Raw genomic sequence first — 18,437 nt, 5'->3', positions numbered from 1 at the left:
AGTCACCTGCCAACCTGATGGAACTTTGGTTTTCTCAGTCTATAGAAAACCCACCCATACAGACAGATACATTCACCAACAAACCCCCCGCCCCCTCCCCACAACAATATGGTGTCATTAAGACACTACACAACAGGGCTAAACTTATCAGTTCAAATGACAATGCCCTAACCACAGAACTAAACCACATTCTCAACACTTTCTCAGCCAAAGGCTACCCCCCAAAAAATATTGAAACCAATAACCCCCCCTCACAACAAGGTTACTCTAAATCCATCACCATACCCTATATCCAACACACCTCAGAAAAAAATTACAAAAATCCTAAAAAAAACATCACTTAACTTCTTGTTACAGACCATAAAAAAAATTGGCATCATTTATCTGCTCTACTAAAGACCAACCCCCCCCCCACAGACCTAGCAGGTCTGTGGGTGGGGTTGGTCTCTTGCAGCTGTAAGTTGTCCTACTTTGGCCAAACAGGCAGGACAGCTAATATCAAAATTTCAGAACACAAGGACTACATCCGGTTTCACCAGTACAGCCACTTTGGTCTTGCAGACCATGCGCTGGATACCCGCCATAGAATATGGTGGAAGAAAGCCACGATAATACACCGTAGTAAATTCAAATACGAAAGGCTATACGAAAGGCTTTTCATGAAATCAGCCTCAGCCCTAAAAAACAATCTAAATTTGGTTGCATGAGACTGTACTAAATTTGGAAAACCTACATCAGAAGACCTTCAGCCCAATTGCCCAGGAACACCCACATTGCCCGCTAGGGGTCACCATCAGGACTTTTAGGAGAAAGAATAGCTTCCTGCTTCATCCTCATTTACTGTTTGTTGTGCTTGCATGCACGTCTTGTTTTTAAGTTCATGTGAAAATGGCAACATGACTTTGCCGAAATATTGGAAGTGTATTAAAATTTATTTTAATGTATATCCTAGTATACGTTGTAATTTCCTTAAGCTATTTAGTAAAAATAATATTTTTCTTGTTTAACTAATGAAAAAAATAAAATAAAATAACACTCACTTCAAAGGTTTTTTCAATAGTTCTTCGGCTTCTCTGGAATTCGTTATATTGATGTGACCATTTTTTTTTAACTGTTTGATTATATCTGAAAGAATTAATATTCTGCTTTCATAAATTTTCTCTTGAGTTAAAGACTGTTAATTAATGACTATTACAAAAGAGCTGAAATCAAAACCCTAGTCAAGAATTACAGCCACACTTAGAATTTCTATATTTGGAATGTGCATGTGTGAAGGGGGAGGGGGGGGGTATGGTGAATACATGATACATAATTTGATGCATATTAGAACATTAAAATTTAAATTCTACTCATAATTATAATATGCCATTAAGGAAATTTACTTTATTTGTAAAATTAGGAGGACGCTTCACCCTACTTAATAAACAAGTATATAACAGGAATTTATTTACATTAGACAATAATTTTTTTTTTTTATTATTATTAAAATGATGGTGCAACATGACAAAATTTCATGCTGACTGGGATGTCACCCGGTTAAACAAGGCCCCCATTGTTTTCGCCAGGGAACCAGGGCAAACAGCGAAAAGTCAGCTACTGGAACAAATCTGAAAACAAACCCCAACTCAACATCACCAGAGTTAAAGATCGGTACTATCAACATAAGAAGCCTGAATGGCAAAGAAATGGAGCTAGCTGAGGAATTAGATAAGTACCAATAAGTACGAATTTTTTGAGGCTTTAGAAAAAAGCAACCGACAACTGAAAAAGGAAAAGTTGGTCCTGGGGACCTAAATAGGTAGGAAATGATTGTGAGACATACAAAAATATTTTGGGAAAATTTGGAGAAAAGAGCAAAGCTAATAATAATGGCAAATATCTGTTGGATTTCTGCTCAGGACATGGACTGGTTATTACTAACACAATGTGCCAACATAAAAATGTGCACAATTCACATGAAGAGAAGAGGCAAGGAATAAGAAAAGTTTCATTGTCTATGTTATTGTTGATAGTGATGTTTTCTCCCTGGTACAGGACACCAGAGTGTACAGAGGATTTGAAATTGGAAGTGATCACCATTTAGTCTTGAGCAGGATAAAATTGAATGTCATATTGAAAAGAATAACATGTAAGAAAGTTTTAAAGCGATTAAAGTTGAGCAGCTCTCAAATGTGAACTGTAGACTAAAATACACAAACATGATTGAAGAAAAAATGAAAGAGTTTGAGAACAGGAATCAAACCTTGGAGATTCAGTGGCAAACGCTGAAGAAAACATTGATTGATTCTGCCAGAGAGGCATGTGGTGAGGTTGTCTGCAAGGATAAAAAAATCAGAACTTCCTGGTGGACACAGGAAGTTAAAGAGGCAGTGAAGGAAATGAAGAAAGCATATCAAAAGTTCCTGTCAAATAAGTCAGCTTGTGCTCTTAGAGAATATTACAGAGACAAATGCAAGAATGCTAAACACTGTGTAAAACTAGCTAAACAAAAGTCATGGGAGGACTTTGGCAAGAATATAGAAAATAAATATCAAGAAAGTGGCAAAATATTCTGGAGGTTGTTGAAAAAGCTTAGGAATGGGGGAAAGAGTGTTGTAAAAGGAGTTAGAGATGACAAAGGTGACATGAAAACAGGAGAAAAAGATATCCTTGAAGTATGGAGTAATTACTTTGAAAAATTGCTAAATGAAACAAGCAGTGATGACAGCACAGTGGTAAAAAACACTGACCAGGCATGCAGTCAGGAATGCATATCCATACTTGAAGTAGAAAAAGCCATCAAAGGCTTGAAATGCGGAAAGGCAGCAGGAGTAGATGATATTCGACCAGAAATGCTGAAGTATAGTGGTATAAGAATCTTACAGTGGTTGCACTGCATAGTTCAGAAAGACTGGACAGAGGGACAAATTCCGGATGATTGGAGTAGAGCTCTCATAGTACCCATATATAAAAAGGGAAATAAAACTGAATGTGAGAATTACAGAGGTATTTCCCTACTGAGTGTTCCTGGCAAGATCTATGCAAGTATACTTGAGAAACAATTGAGAAGAATTGTGGAAGAAAAGCTGGGTGAAGAACAAGCTGGATTCAGGCCAAATAGAGGCTGTCAGGATCAGATCTTCACTTTACGACAAATAGTCGAGAAAGCATGGGAATATAACAGAGATCTGTATTTAAGTTTTGTCGATTTGGAAAAAGCATATGACAAGGTGCCAAGAGAGAAGCTATTCAATACACTACAGTTATATGGTGTCGATGGGGCATTATATCAAGCAATACTTAGTCTTTATTTGAGTTGTAAGTCAGCAGTTAGAATTGAAAGAAGTGCAGGAAATGGTTTAATGTTAAATCTAGTGTGAGACAAGGATGTACATTATCTCCTCTGTTATTCATTATCTATATGGATCACATTATGAAGGAAAGTGGTATTAAACATGATATAAAAATTGGAGATGTTAATGTCAGCTCTTTACTTTATGCGGATGATGTTATACTTCTAAATAAATCCGCTACAAGTCTGTAAGATTCTCTGACTAAATTGAATAGCTGTTGTAATAGATATGGTATGAAGGTCAGCAATAAAAAGACAAAGACAATGAAAATAGTCAGAATCATTGAAAATGTCAACTGTGTTGTGAATGGAGAACCTGTGGAACAAGTAGAACATTTCAGCTACTTAGGCACGATTTTTACTGAAGATGGCAAATTAAATATAGAAATAGATAACAGAATCAGCAAAACTGGTATGGTGGGAAGTCAACTGAATAAATTCCTATGGAATAAGAGAGAAATTAGTTGGAATAAGAGAGAAATTAGTTGGAACACTAAATTATCTGTATACAAGACAGTGTTCAAACCAGTTTTAACTTATGGATCTGAGAGCTGGGTCAGAAGTAAAATACTTGATCTAAGACTAGAGACCGCAGATATGAGAGTCCTGAGAAAGATTATAGTGTGAACAGATGGCATCAATGGCAATATCATATTAAAAACGAGGATATTAGGAAAGAACTTGACATTGTCAACATCCAGGAATGCGTTAGCAGAGCTAATCTCAGGTGGTATGGTCACTTAAACAGAATGGGCAAAGAAAGATTAGCAAAACAAGTGTTCTCTGTCAGGTTGGCAGCAAAACGACCCAGAGGAAGACCAAGATATAGGTGGTTTGATACGGTACAAGTGCCTTAGATGATAGAAATATAAGATCTGATAATGTTGGAATCTTGACAAGTAACAGACTGATTTGGAGGAAAATTGTAGATAGGAAGTTAGTAATGATACTATCATATCCTGTACACCCCTTGAGGGTACTGGCAGGAATTTGATGATGATGATAGACAATAAATTGAAAATTGTTTTTTATGCTTTAACAAAAATGTGTGTTTGTAATGAAAACTTAAAATGTACGAAGTTTATGAGCCTAGAAAAATCTGTATTCGCCTACCAATTTCACTTTGTTGACACCTTGTTATTTACAGATAGCATCTGGAGTCTCTCTGATTAGAATGCAATAGTAATCTTCTAGAACAATACATACTTAAATTTTTCTTGAGACTGATTTTATTCTCATAAGACTTTTACCATGAATGTCACAGACTACATCTAGGTTTGGTGAAAATAAATCTGAATAGGGATGCAAGAAAAAAAAATACATTCCATTATCATTATATGCCTGGCTAATGTGGAGGGGGGGCATCTATACTAGGAGACTGTTTCAAGATATAAATTGTCTTCTTCAAGGAAACAATTAATACTGTAATTACACTGCCAATACAGAACTGATGAATGAGACAAGGAAATCAAAAACTTGGAAATGGTATGATTTAAAAATAGCAACTCTAAATGTAAGATCATTAAATAAAAAATGAATTAATTAAAGAAATTAATGAAGGAAACATTAAAAGAGCATTATTTGAAACAAAAAGAAAATAAAAGATAAAAGCAGGAGAAGTAATAATACTATTACATGAGCAATTTATTTAAGACTAACTTTAATCAATGAATCAGTACTCAAACTCAAAAGCAACCTCAGCCAGGCATTTTTCTATTCACTGTGCCTCCCCACCATTACACAGTTGCTAAGTGCATGGATACCTTAGAACAGTGCCTTATCATTTTAGATGAAACCTCCTGGAAAATTGACATAATCAGGGAAAAAAAAAAAGCTCAAAGCAATCCAAGATCAAAAGCATCTCAAAAGGTATTTATCTTGAATACCATAGACAATTCTAATGAGCTTTGTGATCTCATTGCTTCATCAAGACACAATCAAGGCAGAACATAAAAAGAACAATGCCATTATCCTTAATTTCCATTCAGAAACCGACACAATGCTAAATGACAACATTTGCAGGTTCACTGAACAATGGAACTTTGACCCAAGAAAATTGTAGGTCACTGCTTTGGGTCTACAATTATACAAAGAAATGGAATGAACTTCCTTGCACTTAATAAAAATGACCTGCAATACCCTAACAAGCAGCTTAGCATTCATATTGGCCATGAACAGCAAGTCAGAAGGTGCCAGCTATGTCACATGTACAAGCCTGGCCAGATATGACCTATTCACAGTGCAAAGTAAAAAGGCAGCAATTAAAAAAATTATGAAGAAATATAAGAGAAATGTCAAAGTGGAGATGAAGCATGGACAATCAATTATAAAGAAGAGACACTAGTAAGAAAATCAAACTCGGCAAATAACCAGCATGGAAACTTGACCCCCACCGACACTGCATAGGGAACATGGGACATGTGGTTAATTAAAAGCAAACTTCACAGAACTTTCCAGATCCATTTCACAAATATATGGTCTCGGTCAGGACCGGCGCATTGCATTTTTCTTGTGTGCGCGATTAATGTTTGGTGCCTTTCCAAAAAAGTTTTTTTGAATAAAGTGTGAATAAAATGAACAGGAAATGAAAAACAAATGAAACCCGCTTTACAATATAATGTTACCTACGAATTAGTCCTGCTTATAAAAATTTTTTTAAGTTATATAAATTTTAAAAATAATATAAAATAGTAATATAAAGTTAAGAGATTTACTCAAATATTCTTTACATTAATTTTGCTAAAAGGGACTGGTCTGGCTTTCATTTTAGCAAAATCCTGTCACAGCACATCAATCTTGAGAGACTGACCAATATTGTTTTCTACTGAAATTAGTGCCAAACCATTTAGCTTACTTAGTTCTCTCAGGAAGATTCAACGAAATTAGATAAGAGAATTTTACAAGAATGTTTCGCATTGGACTCGAGAGTTCGCCGATTATTTTGTGTCACTGACACGCCCTAACAGCCTGCTAATATAACAGGCTCGAACGTCCAGAAGAATGAGTTATCAGTAGTAATCTGACTTTGGCCGGACCACATGCATCTGATCCGATTAAAATTAGGATATGAAAATGATACGGCCCTTACATGGAACTCAACAATTAATCATAAGTTGATTTATGATACATCAAAAAATAAAGAACTATTTTAGGTATATTTTCGTAAATTTTAATCAAAAATTACAGTGATATAATCGGGTCCAGGATACAATTTTAGAATTTATTTGTTCATTTCCGGGAAGGTCTGAAGGGGCCCGAACGGAAGACGACATACATTCATAATTATATGTACCATTCGTTGTTCGTTTAAACTCTTATCTCATATTTTCTGATATCTTTTAGGTGCCTTTTCTTCTGTGGCGCCTGTGTATATTGCATACTTCACATACGCCACCAGCCGGGCCTGGTCTCGGTTCTAACTTTAATGATGTTTGCTTCCACCTCTAGTCTGCAAAACCTCACCTACTCTTCCTGACAAACTCAAATCTCAACCTCCTCACATACTATCATCACTACTTTCCCAACTATACACTCTTTAATTTCCTTTGCCTCAGAGGTGGGGTCTGTACATACGTTTGCTCCGATATACCATGTAAGAAATTAACTAATCTGGAATCTCCCAATTTTGACTTCCATTGGCTAAAAATCACCCTACCTCATTCTGTCAAATTCATATGCTGTCTCTACTGTTTTCCTAATGCCAATGCCAACAATCACTCTGAACTCTTCAATCACCTTTCCTTAAATGTTGATTTTCTTTGATCTAACTTTCTAAATGGCAAAGTAATCTTCCTCAGAGACTTCAATGTCCACAACGTCAGCTGGTTGCCTCTTCCAATTGTACAGATCAAGCAGGTAGAGAGGCTGCGACTTCTGCAATCACAAATGATCTCACACAAATTGTCCGTGTGCTCACCAGAATACCAAATAGTATACTGCATGTGGTTCAAGTTTAATAAAGCACGTGCACAGCATACTATCTCCGTTTAACTTAAGTAATAAAACCTGTACTACCTCAAAGTAAGAAGTTGCCAGTACCACAACTCCAGATATTTTTGTAAACAAAAATAATAATCAGTAACATGATCCATTTGTTTGTGCACCCTATGGAACAGAAAAATGCCTTAATGTATTAAGGCATTTTTATGTTCTGGTGTCATATATATTATATGGACATACATGTGACATTGATTTTTTTAAAACAGTTCTCTTATAGATGAGCTTTAGATATTTATCCTCCCTTTGTTTGCTATCCTTGCAGGATAGCAAACCAAGCTCAGTACATTACTATCTCTTTGAAACTAAGTTTTCTGTTGACTCTCCTAAACTCGTAATATGAGTATATACAGGAATACTAGAGACAAGAAATATAGCAAAATACAGTATATTATAGTTACATTTCATTTATAGCCCTGCTATAAATGAAATGTAACTGAATTCTACTCTCAATGTTCTATTAGCATATTTAATCACTGCATTATCTACTGAATAGTTCATTATGATCATCAAATTCCTGATATATACCCTCAAGGGGTGTACAGGATATGATAGTACTACATGAAATTACATCATAACTAATTTCCTATCTACAATTTTTCTCCAATTCAGTCTGTTACCTGTCAAGAACTCCAACATTATCAGATTTTATATTTCTATCTTCTAAGGCACTTTTTACCATATCAATCCACCTATATCTTGGTCTTCCTCTGGGTCTTTTTCTTGCCAACCTGCCAGGTTGGCAAGAAACTTTGTTTTGCTAATCTTTCCTCTATCATTCTGTTTAAGTGACCATACCATCTGAGATTAGCTCTGCTAACACATTCTAACAATATCTTTCTCAGGACTCTCATATTTGTGGTCTCTAGTCTTTGGCCAAGTGCTTTACTTCTGACCCATCTCTCAGATCCATAAGTTAAAATTGGCTTGAATACTGTCTTGTATTACAGCTAATTTAGTGTTTTGGATAATTTCTCTCTTATTCCATATAAATTTATTCAGTCGACTTCCTATCATACCAGCTTTGTTGATTGTGTAAATTATTTCTTAATTTACCATTTTCATTAAAATTCGTGCCTAAGTAGCTGAAATGTTTTACTTGTTCTATAGGTTCTCCATTCACAATGGAGTTGATATTTTCAATGCTTCTGCCTATTTTCATTGTCTTGTTATTGCTGACCTTCATACCATATCTATTACAACAATTATTCAATTTAATCAGGGACTATTGCAGACTTGTAGCGGATTTATTTAGCAGTATAACATCATCCGCATAAAGCAAATAGCTGACATTAACATCTGCAATTTTCATATCAAGTTTAATACCACTTTTCTTCATAATGTGATCCATATAGATAACGTACATCCTTGTATTCAACATTAAATCATCTTCTTGTACTTCCTTTAATTCTAACATTATATCAAGCAATACTAAGTATTGCTTGATATAATGACCCATTGACACCATATAACTGTAGCATTTTGAATAGCTTTTCTCATGGCACCTTGTCATATGCCTTTACCAGATCTACAAAGTTAAATACAAATCTTTCTCATATTCTCATTATTTCTCAACTATCTGTTGTAAAGTGAAAATCTGATCCTGACTGCCTCTATATGGCCTGAATCCAGCTTGTTCTTCACCAAGCTTAACAATTCTTCTCAACCATTTCTCAAGTATACTTGCATATATGTTACCAGGAACACTCAGTAGAGAAATAGCTCTGTAATTCTTACATTCAGTTTCATTTCCTTTTTTTATATATGGGTACTACTCCAATCAACTGGAATTTGGAATTTATCCCTCTGTCCATGCCTTCTGAACTATGCAGTGCAGCCACTGTAAGACTTTTATATCTCCATACTTGAGCATTTCTGGTCGAATATCATCTACTCCTACTGCTTTTCCACATTTCAGGCTTTTGATGGCTTTTTGTACTTCAAGTATGGATATGTATTCCTGACTGCATGCCTAGTCAGTGTTTTTTACCACCGTGCTGTCATCACTGTTGTTTCATTTAGCAATTTTTCAAAGTAATTACTCCATACTTCAAGGATATCTTTTTCTCCTGTTTTCACGTCACCTTTGTCATCTCTAATTCCTTTTACAACACTCTTTCCTCCATTTCTGAGCTTCTTCAACAACCTCTGACAAGCTGACTTATTTGTAAGGAACTTTTGATATGCTTTTTTCTTTCCTTTCACTGCCTCTTTAACTTCCTGTGTCCACCATGGAGTTCTGATTTTTCTATCCTCGCAGACAACCTCACCGCATGCCTCTCTGGCTAAATCAATCGGTGTTTTTTTCAGGGCTTGCCCCTGAATCTCCATGGTTTGGTTCGTGTTCTCAAACTCTTTCATTTTTTCTTCAATCATGTTTGTGTATTTTAGTCTATAGTTCACATCTGAGAGCTGCTCAATTTTTATTCGCTTTTAAACTTTCTTACATGTTCTTCTTTTCAATATGAAATTCAATTTTATCCTGCTCAAGACTAAATGGTGATCACTTCCAATTTCAAATCCTCTGTACACTCTGGCATCCTGCACCAGGGAGAAAACATCACTATCAACAATACCATAGCCAATGAGACTTTTCTTATTCCTTGCTTCTTCTCTCCATTTGTGCACATTTTTATGTTGTATCATTGTGTTAGTAATATCCTGAGCAGAAATCCAACAGGTATTTGCCATTATTATTAGCTTTGCTCTTTTCTCCAAATTTTATCAATATATTTTTGTGTCTGACAATCATTTCCTACTCTGCTATTTAGATCCCCAACAAGGACAAACTTTTCCTTTTTTCATTGTGTCGGTTGCTTTCTCTAAAGCCTCAAAAAATTCCCCCACTTCTACCTTAGTAGAACCTTCTGAGGGACCATAGGCAGAAATAAGTCTCATTGTCCAGTTCCCCATTCTGATATTTGCCCACATCACTCTACTTGAAATTGCCTGCCATTCAAGATGATTAGTCTTGTATTTAGTGTTGAATGCTATGGCTACTCTTTTTTTTTCCTTGATTGCCTGAATATAACATTTTGTAGTTATTGCTCAGAAAGATCTCACCAGTTTTTGTCTTTTGTTTCATTCACCCCTATTATGTCGATCTGATACTTATCCAATTCCTCAGCTAGCTCCATTTCTTTGCCATTCAGGCTTCTTATGTGGATAGTACCAATCTTAAACTGTGGTGATGTTGAGTTGGGGTATGTTTTAGGATTTGTTCCAGTAGCTGACTTTTCTTTGTTTGCCCTGGTTCCCTGTTGAAAATAATTGGGCCTTGTTAACCGGGCAATACCCCAGCCGGCATGAAATTCTGTCATGTTGTACCAACATTTTATATTGTGGTTTTAGCCAATAAGAATACAATTTGGTCAGCTAAATCCCAAATTGCCAGCCCATCCTTGTTCGTTCAATATCCTAACAGATACCTAACAGGGTGCACCACGAGAAGGTGAGGATTGGACATTAGGTCAGAAGTCATGGTCGGTTCTCTGCATTCCTTTAAAGGCTATGTGGAGGTCTTCTCTCAGTTATACAGCTTTGATCCCTACTGAATAGTTAGTTGTTTATATCACAACAAAGAAACCCAAGGCTAAATCAACTGCACTACAGAAAGAATTGGGGTAAAACAATACTAGTACAAATGAGCTCCTGTTGCAATTTTAGTGCAGTATCTTCTATACATACTGTTGTTCATTTCACTATTCCTTTTGATCGGTATGCATAGAAGATACTGTGCTAAAATTGTCCACAACAATTTTTAGCGTACTCACTTTTTGAAAATTGTAACCATTTGTGTAATGGTAATATGAAATGAACAGACATCTTTACTACATAATAAAAACGAATCGTTAAGTATAATCAAATATTGAGAATAATATTAGTACAATTATATTTATCCTCCTACTAACCTATGTGAAAAAGTGAATAACGTCTCTGCTTTGTAACTAAGAGGCTACAGATGTGACTCCCACACTGGCATGGAACTCTGTAAAAGTGTAATAGATGTTTTTTTTTTAATGGCTGGGTAAAAATTACTGTGTTTGATATACAGATTACTCAATCCAATCTTAGCCTACCCCAGCACTAATATTCTATAGGTTTCCAACCATTCAGAAGTGGGACTGTCATCATTTCCTTGTACTTATTCTCAAAGATGTAGTTCAACACAATTATATTTCATCATTACTAGTTTTCCCACCTTTCTTCTTCTAAGTTAATCAGCTTTATTCAGTCTCCAACGTTCTGAGTTACTCTTACATTTCAATTTGTCTAAGGCAGCATTTTTCAACCTTTCTAAGCTCAAGGACCAGTAAAATGTCTAAACAATTCTACTGACCACTAAGTTGTGTAATTTTTTTAAAACCTATATGGGGATTACCAACATTTGAGAAAAACTGTGCCATTTATAACATAATAAATCTAAAAGCACGTTTTGAATATAGAAACATACTGTATTTGCCGGCGTATAAGATGCACCCCCTTTTTTTGTACACATTTTTTTTTTTAGGAAAAAACTTCATCCCTGAATATTATAATGAATTTACAGTATTTCAAAAATAAAGAAGTAAGTAGGTCTACTTTCAACAAATACCTAATCTAACTAGGAAAGAGTACCCACCTTTTAATCTTCTTCGTCAAAACCCAGAAATTCATCTCCAGAGCTAAATGAAGAGACACTTGTAACCACTTCTAAATCAGAATCTGAGTCCTCATACAACAAATTGTCCTCTGTACCATCCAGTGCATTACTAATGCCACACTTCTTAAATGATTTATCCTATCTCAGTTTTCACAGCATCCTATGAAGCTTTGACCCACTCACAAACTTGCAAAATGCTAGGCCTCTTCCTTCTTCCTGGTGACGTAACCTCAAAATCTGAAGACTGTGCCCAGCTGTTCCACTTCTCCTTCATAAATCCCTTAAATGGTTTATTATTACAGACATCTAAAGGTTGAAGCTGACTAGTTAGACCTCCTGGAATTACAGCGAACTGAGTTTTCAATTCCTTGAGTTTATTTTTTAACATCTTCTGTTCTGTCAGAACAAAACTGACCTCATACTAGCAGGGCAGGCTTCTTCAACAGTCCGTTAGGGCACCTAGACCAAATTTTATTTATCCATAACTTCATTCCTCCTGCATCTACCCAGCCTTTTGATCCACTGAACTCTACGTAACCGGAATGCTCTCACACACCGCAAAGAAGCAAGATAGAAATCGTGCAACTCGGAACAGAGAACATTTCCAGAAATGAAAGTAATAAAAAACTGAGTATCGGCGTATAAGACACACCCTGTTTTTCAGACGTATTTTCAAAGAAAAAAAAGTCCGTCTTATATGCCTGCAAATATGGTAATTAATTAAATTGGAAGTAAATGATTAAAAGTGTATCATCACTGAACAAAGTTTTAATTTTTATTAAACAAATAAACAATATGATATACTTATGTTACTACTTGCTTTTAATGAGATGGTTGAGCTTCTTGGCCCTTGCAGCACACACACTAAGATGATTTCTGTATTTTGTTTTGATAACGAAAGGTCATTCTCGTGACTGTAAGCCTGAAATGGATCACAAACCCACAGAATTTCTTATAAAAAGTAATTCGGAAATATGTTTCCGAATTCTGTTTTTTCCAAATATACAATTATTTTAAACAGAGCTTCCTCATTTCTGTGAGAAAATAAATACTGTTTGATTAGAGTTTTGTATTTGTTTGGGTGTAGTGTGTTGAATACTTTTGGTGCTAAATAAGTATAACGTTTGTGTATTGCTTCTTTATTTATTTTAGGCCCTTATGTCTACTAAGGAAAGCATCTTGTTTGATACTTACATATTCATTGTCATTTTTTATGAATAATAGTACCCTATAGATGTATAAATATCTAAGGGATAGTATGTTTAGTATGGTGTATTTATTACACATTGCAGTATCCTTATTTGTTTCTAGTTAAGATTTTGATTACTTTATTCTGAGTCGAGACTAAAGGTTTCAGCGTAGTGCGATAGATTTCTCCCCAACTTAATATACCATATTGTAGTGTGCTTTGAATCCAGGCAGAATATAATATTTTTAGCATATTTAAATTTAAGAATCTGTTTAGGTAGTAAAGTGTGTTTAACATAATCCTTACTTTATTTATGACATCGGTAATATGCGGTTTCCAGCTTAAATTACTATCAATTTTTAATCCCAAGTAAGTTATTACACTGACTTTTTCTATTTTTTCACAGTTGCAATTTGAATTTGTCATGCAATTCCAATCATGCAAAATTAATTGTGCAGTGAAGTTCGTTTTGCCTGTTGTATTTCGCAAGTTAAAAATTTACATATTTATATTATGACCTTTTTCTTGACTACTAGTATTAATAATTAGTATTATTAATTAGTCAGTGAAACATCTGTCATTAAACTATTATTTACTTGACTAACATACAGAATTAAGTCTAATTTATTTACATATTTGGTTTTTGAGACATTCAGACAGTTTGTTTGACTGGAACCAATTTGCTACTTTCAAAAGATCAGCATTCACGATGGTTTTCATTTGTTTGGCTATGTCTGTACAGAAAATTAGTACTGTATCATCTGTAAAAGTATTTATTTTACTGTTTAGTTTAAGACTTCAAAAGTCATTGATATAAATATTAAATAAAATTGTTCCCAAGAGAGATCCTTGTGGTACACTGCAGTCTACTGTTTTGGAGCTGCTATAGCTGTTGTTTATTTTTACAATTTGTGATCTGGCATTTAAGTAATTTTTGAGCCAGTTTAAGGCAGTACCTCGTATATCTATGACTTCTAATTTTTGTATTAAAATTTTATGTGATTACAGAGTCAAAAGCTTTGTGTATATCTAGAAATACTGCTAATGTTAGTTTATGTTCATCAAGGGAGGTATAAACTGTGTTTGTGAAGTTCAGTAAGGCATGTTCTGTGCTAAACTTTTGCCTGAACCCAAATTGATTCTTTGAAAAGTTGTTTTTGTCCAAAAATTTCACGAGTCTGATTTTTACCAATTTCTCTAATATTTTTGAAAAGACTGATAGAAGGAAGATCGGTCTGTAATTTTTCAAGTTATTTTTGTTTCCCTTTTTGTAAATAGGTACAAGTACAGCTTTCTTAAAATCTGATGGAAACGTGCCTGTCATCAGTGATAAGTTAAAAATGTACATTAGGAATTCCCTAATGTATATTTGGCATTCTTTCACAATGCTTGTGTTAATACCATCATATCCTGAAGTTTTGGTTGTTTTTAGGCTAGCTATAACACTTTTGATTTCGTTTTCACAAGTGGGGAAAAGATATATGGAGTTATCAAGTCTCTTGAGAGTGCAATTCTGAGGGATGGGTTTAGCATTTTTTCAGAATGCTTTCACTGGCTGTGGCAAAATAATTATTGAATTCTTCAGCTAATCCTCTGTCTCCATTTTCTCTATTCCTATCGATAGTATGGGGAGGTTTTGTTTGTGTGTATCTTTGCCGATTAATTTATTAGCAAATTCCACTGTTTTCTGGGGTTTCCTTGGCATTTTAGGAATTCGTTTCTGTAGTATTCGTTTTTACTTTCTTTTAATTTATGATGTATTAGATTTCTATAGTACTTGAAACTGTGTTCATAATATTGATTGTGCAGGTATTTTTTAAACTTTTTATACACTTTATCTCTAATTTTTATGTAGTGTCTGATTTCCTGTCTAATCCAGGGCTTTTTTTTCTTTTATTTTGTCTATTATTTTAACTTTAATCAAGTCTTGTATTTTATTGTTCAATATTGCAATAAATTTATGATACGAGGTATCAATATTTGTTTCCATCATTATATCTTCCCAGGAGACAGTGCTCAAGTTATGTTTCAATACTCTGGAGTCAATTGTTGTGTAGGGAATGTTTTCGGTTGTACTATTTCTGTGCTGTACATGCAAATGCACTTTAATACAGATTGGAAAGTGATCCGCAAGAGGTTGGCGCAGAACTGCCGCTTGGATTTTGTTTCCACTTAAAGTTCTCCCAAATACATGATCTAGACCCGTTCTACCACCATTGAATTCTCTCGTGGGGATATTAATATACTGTTCGAGTCCATGCACGGGAAGTAGATCTAGATAATCTTGAGAGGATCCACTATTCCTCAGCAAGTCAATATTCATATCCCCAATTATGAGAACATTGTCACTTCTGATCTCATCTAGACTACACTCGATTTCTTGTATAAAGTTGGACTCTGTGTAACAGTGTAACCTATATACAGCCATTATATATATATTCGTCTTTCACTACGCATTATTCCCATTTCCTATGCAGGGTCTGTGTGTTACTTAGATGCGACTTCTTGTTAGTACTACTCCCAACCAACCTGCCGCGGGGGGGGGGGGGTATATTTTTGACTGTAGCAGCACATGTTCACGGGGCCTGTTTGCGGGATGAAAAAAGCCAGATAAACTGGTGGAAAAAACCCTACTGCCCGCGCCCAAGACCAGCTAACTTGGCGAGAAAGATCCTCAAGCTCCTCACATCTTCGACAGGAATCGAACCTGGGACACTCCTTCCCCAGTCATATGGTTGTGAAGCGCAAAGCCACTAGGCTAACCATGCGGATATATATATATATATATATATATATATATATATATATTATGATGGTCTAAATATAAATTGATATTTTCAGCTGTTTTCATTTTTATGTTAGTAATGTTATTAACAGAATATGGAATTTCAGATAAATATAATTACTCCTCCAAGTTTGTTATAATTTCTACATTGATAATAATTTTTAAATCTGCTTAATTGATACAAATCAATTTCTTCATCTTTAACCCAGAATTACTACTAGACAATAGCTTAAATTGTCTAGTAGTAATTCAATGTGCTCTAATTTATCTCGAATACTTCTATTTATACGCAAAATTTTCAAGGTACTTACAGTGTCTGAGGATAAAAAGTTTCTTAATTCTACTGAATCATGACAAATTGCACATTTATGAAAAGTGACATCACAGTTATTATTCTCATCTGTCATTGTTGTTCGCAATTAGTTATTACTCTCGCTGTTTTCTCGGAGTTTAGACGTCTGCTTCACATCCGATTTGCCATATTTTAGATGTATCATCTCTTCTCATGAAAAGTTTGCCCTGTTTGACCCAGAGATATTTGTAGTTGACTTCTTCATTACATTTCTTGGCAATAAATAGTAGGTTCAAGTAAGTTCAAGGAAAGAGAGGAGATAGGTATTTGAGTATGAATGACAAAATGATCCTTCCTGAATGAGTTCTTAGACTCTCTGGAGTAGCATACATAATAATCCCTTTGGTCCCTCTGAGTATGTTATAATTCAAAATAAGTGTATTAAGAGTATATTTGTATTTTCTGGTAAGTAAAAACTGGTATTTCATAGCTATGTATTATTTAATTGTATTAAGAAGAGCCTTAGAGGGGGAAAAAAATAGAGCAAATCATCAAAACATGAAATTTTACCAAATGGAACTTTCCTTTTCTGTACATGTGCTTGCTGTGAAAAAAACTCGATATTTTTTTTGTTTCTGTCAGATTTTGTTTGTCAGATATGTTTCTATCACAAATAAGTATGTGTTTTGAACCAATAGAGAATGCAAACAAAAAACAGTAAATCAGTATTAAATGACTTAAAACAAAAATGCACAATTTTGATAAATAAGTTTTTTTTTCTTTTTTTAATCCAATTCAGTACATAAACAATTCAAAGTAGTTATTTCACTGCTGCAGTATTAAAAACAAAATTTTAATCATAAAGTAGATTTTTCAATAATACAAATTCACTGAAATATACCTTACCTACAGAATCAATAAAATATTTTGTAGTGAAAGAATTCCAGTGCTTTTTAGTTTTTAAACATGGTGAATCAAAATCTTGACTGATCACATGCATATGCAGATGGCTAAAAAAAGATACAAAATAAATTATATAATCACTTTTATTTAAGCATCATTTGTTATTTCCAATTTGAAATTTATTAAATAATAATTATAAAATAAATCATTCAATTACTTAAATATAAAGAGCCAATAGGCTTCATTTCGGCGATATAAACATTATTCAAATTAAGGGGATATTAAATCCCACATTGTTTTAAAACCGAATAAGAAACTTAAACATTGGAATCAGAGAGTTTCATGCCGAATATAGTAAACTATAAAAGTATCAGTGACCACTAGCGTGAGCTAATGCAAGTAGTCCTAGTACGTAGTACAATCTCAGGCAACTCATTGCAAAGGTGGGGAAAGTTCTGATCGCTAATCTTGGTATTTTCCATAATGTAAAAATACATTTCCTAGGAAATGTATGCTGCTATTACATTATGGTGGAAGGTCACTCACTCACTCACTGATGAAGCCTCAAAAAAGGCTGAAACCAGTCTGGGCAGTGACCTCTCACCATAACGTAATAACAGCATACATTTCCTAGGAAATGTGTTTTTACATTATGGAAAATACCAGGATTAGCAATCAGAACTTTCCCCACCTTTGCAACGAGTTGCCTGAGATTGTACTACGACTACTTGCATTAGCTCACGCTAGTGGCCGCCGATACTTTTATAGTTTACTATATTCGGCATGAAACTCTCTGATTCCAAACTATAAAAGTATCGGCGGCCACTAGCGTGAGCTAATGCAAGTAGTCTCCTAGTATGTAGTACAATCTCAGGCAACTTGTTGCAAAGGTGGGGAAAGTTCTGATCGCTAATCCTGGTATTTTTCATAATGTAAAAACATTTCCTAGGAAATGTATGCTGTTATTACATTATGGTGGGAGGTCACTACCCAGACCGGTTTCAGCCTTTTTTTTGAGGCTTCATCAGTGAGTGAGTGACCTTCCACCATAATGTAATAACAGCATACATTTCCTAGGAAATGTGTTTTTACATTATGGAAAATACTAAGATTAGCGATCAGAACTTTCCCCACCTTTGCAACGAGTTGCCTGAGATTGTACTACGTACTAGGACTACTTGCATTAGTTCACGCTAGTGGCCGCCGATACTTTTATAGTTTACTATATTCGGCATGAAACTCTCTGATTCCAATCTTTGAGTTTCTTATTCGGTTTTAAAACAATGTGGGATTTAATAT

The 18,437-nt window shown here is 34.7% G+C and overlaps 1 protein-coding gene across 5 annotated transcripts in view; it reads right to left on the bottom strand.

Moving 5' to 3' along the window:
• Aptx (aprataxin) overlaps window positions 1–18,437 on the bottom strand; it is a 77,202-nt gene that overhangs the window by 4,434 nt on the left and 54,331 nt on the right. For 4 of the 5 annotated variants that reach the window (XM_090411545.1, XM_090411544.1, XM_090411543.1 and 1 more), the window contains 2 exons: window positions 17,142–17,245; window positions 1,041–1,125 (listed from right to left, as the gene is read on the bottom strand). In XM_090411545.1, the coding sequence (XP_090267671.1) occupies window positions 1,041–1,125; window positions 17,142–17,245 (189 nt within the window). Of the gene's footprint in view, window positions 1–1,040; window positions 1,126–12,791; window positions 12,892–17,141; window positions 17,246–18,437 lie in introns of those variants that run through there. The other variant, XM_090411546.1, reaches the window with a different exon arrangement.

The sequence above is a fragment of the Typopeltis vanoorti genome, chromosome 21 (genome assembly GCF_054136105.1).
Source record: "Typopeltis vanoorti isolate ZY-2024b chromosome 21, IOZ_Tvanoo_1.0, whole genome shotgun sequence".
Lineage (NCBI taxonomy): Eukaryota > Metazoa > Arthropoda > Arachnida > Uropygi > Thelyphonidae > Typopeltis > Typopeltis vanoorti.
The sequence above is the reverse complement of the archived record's forward strand: the minus strand, read 5'-3'. Positions and strand labels throughout refer to the sequence as shown.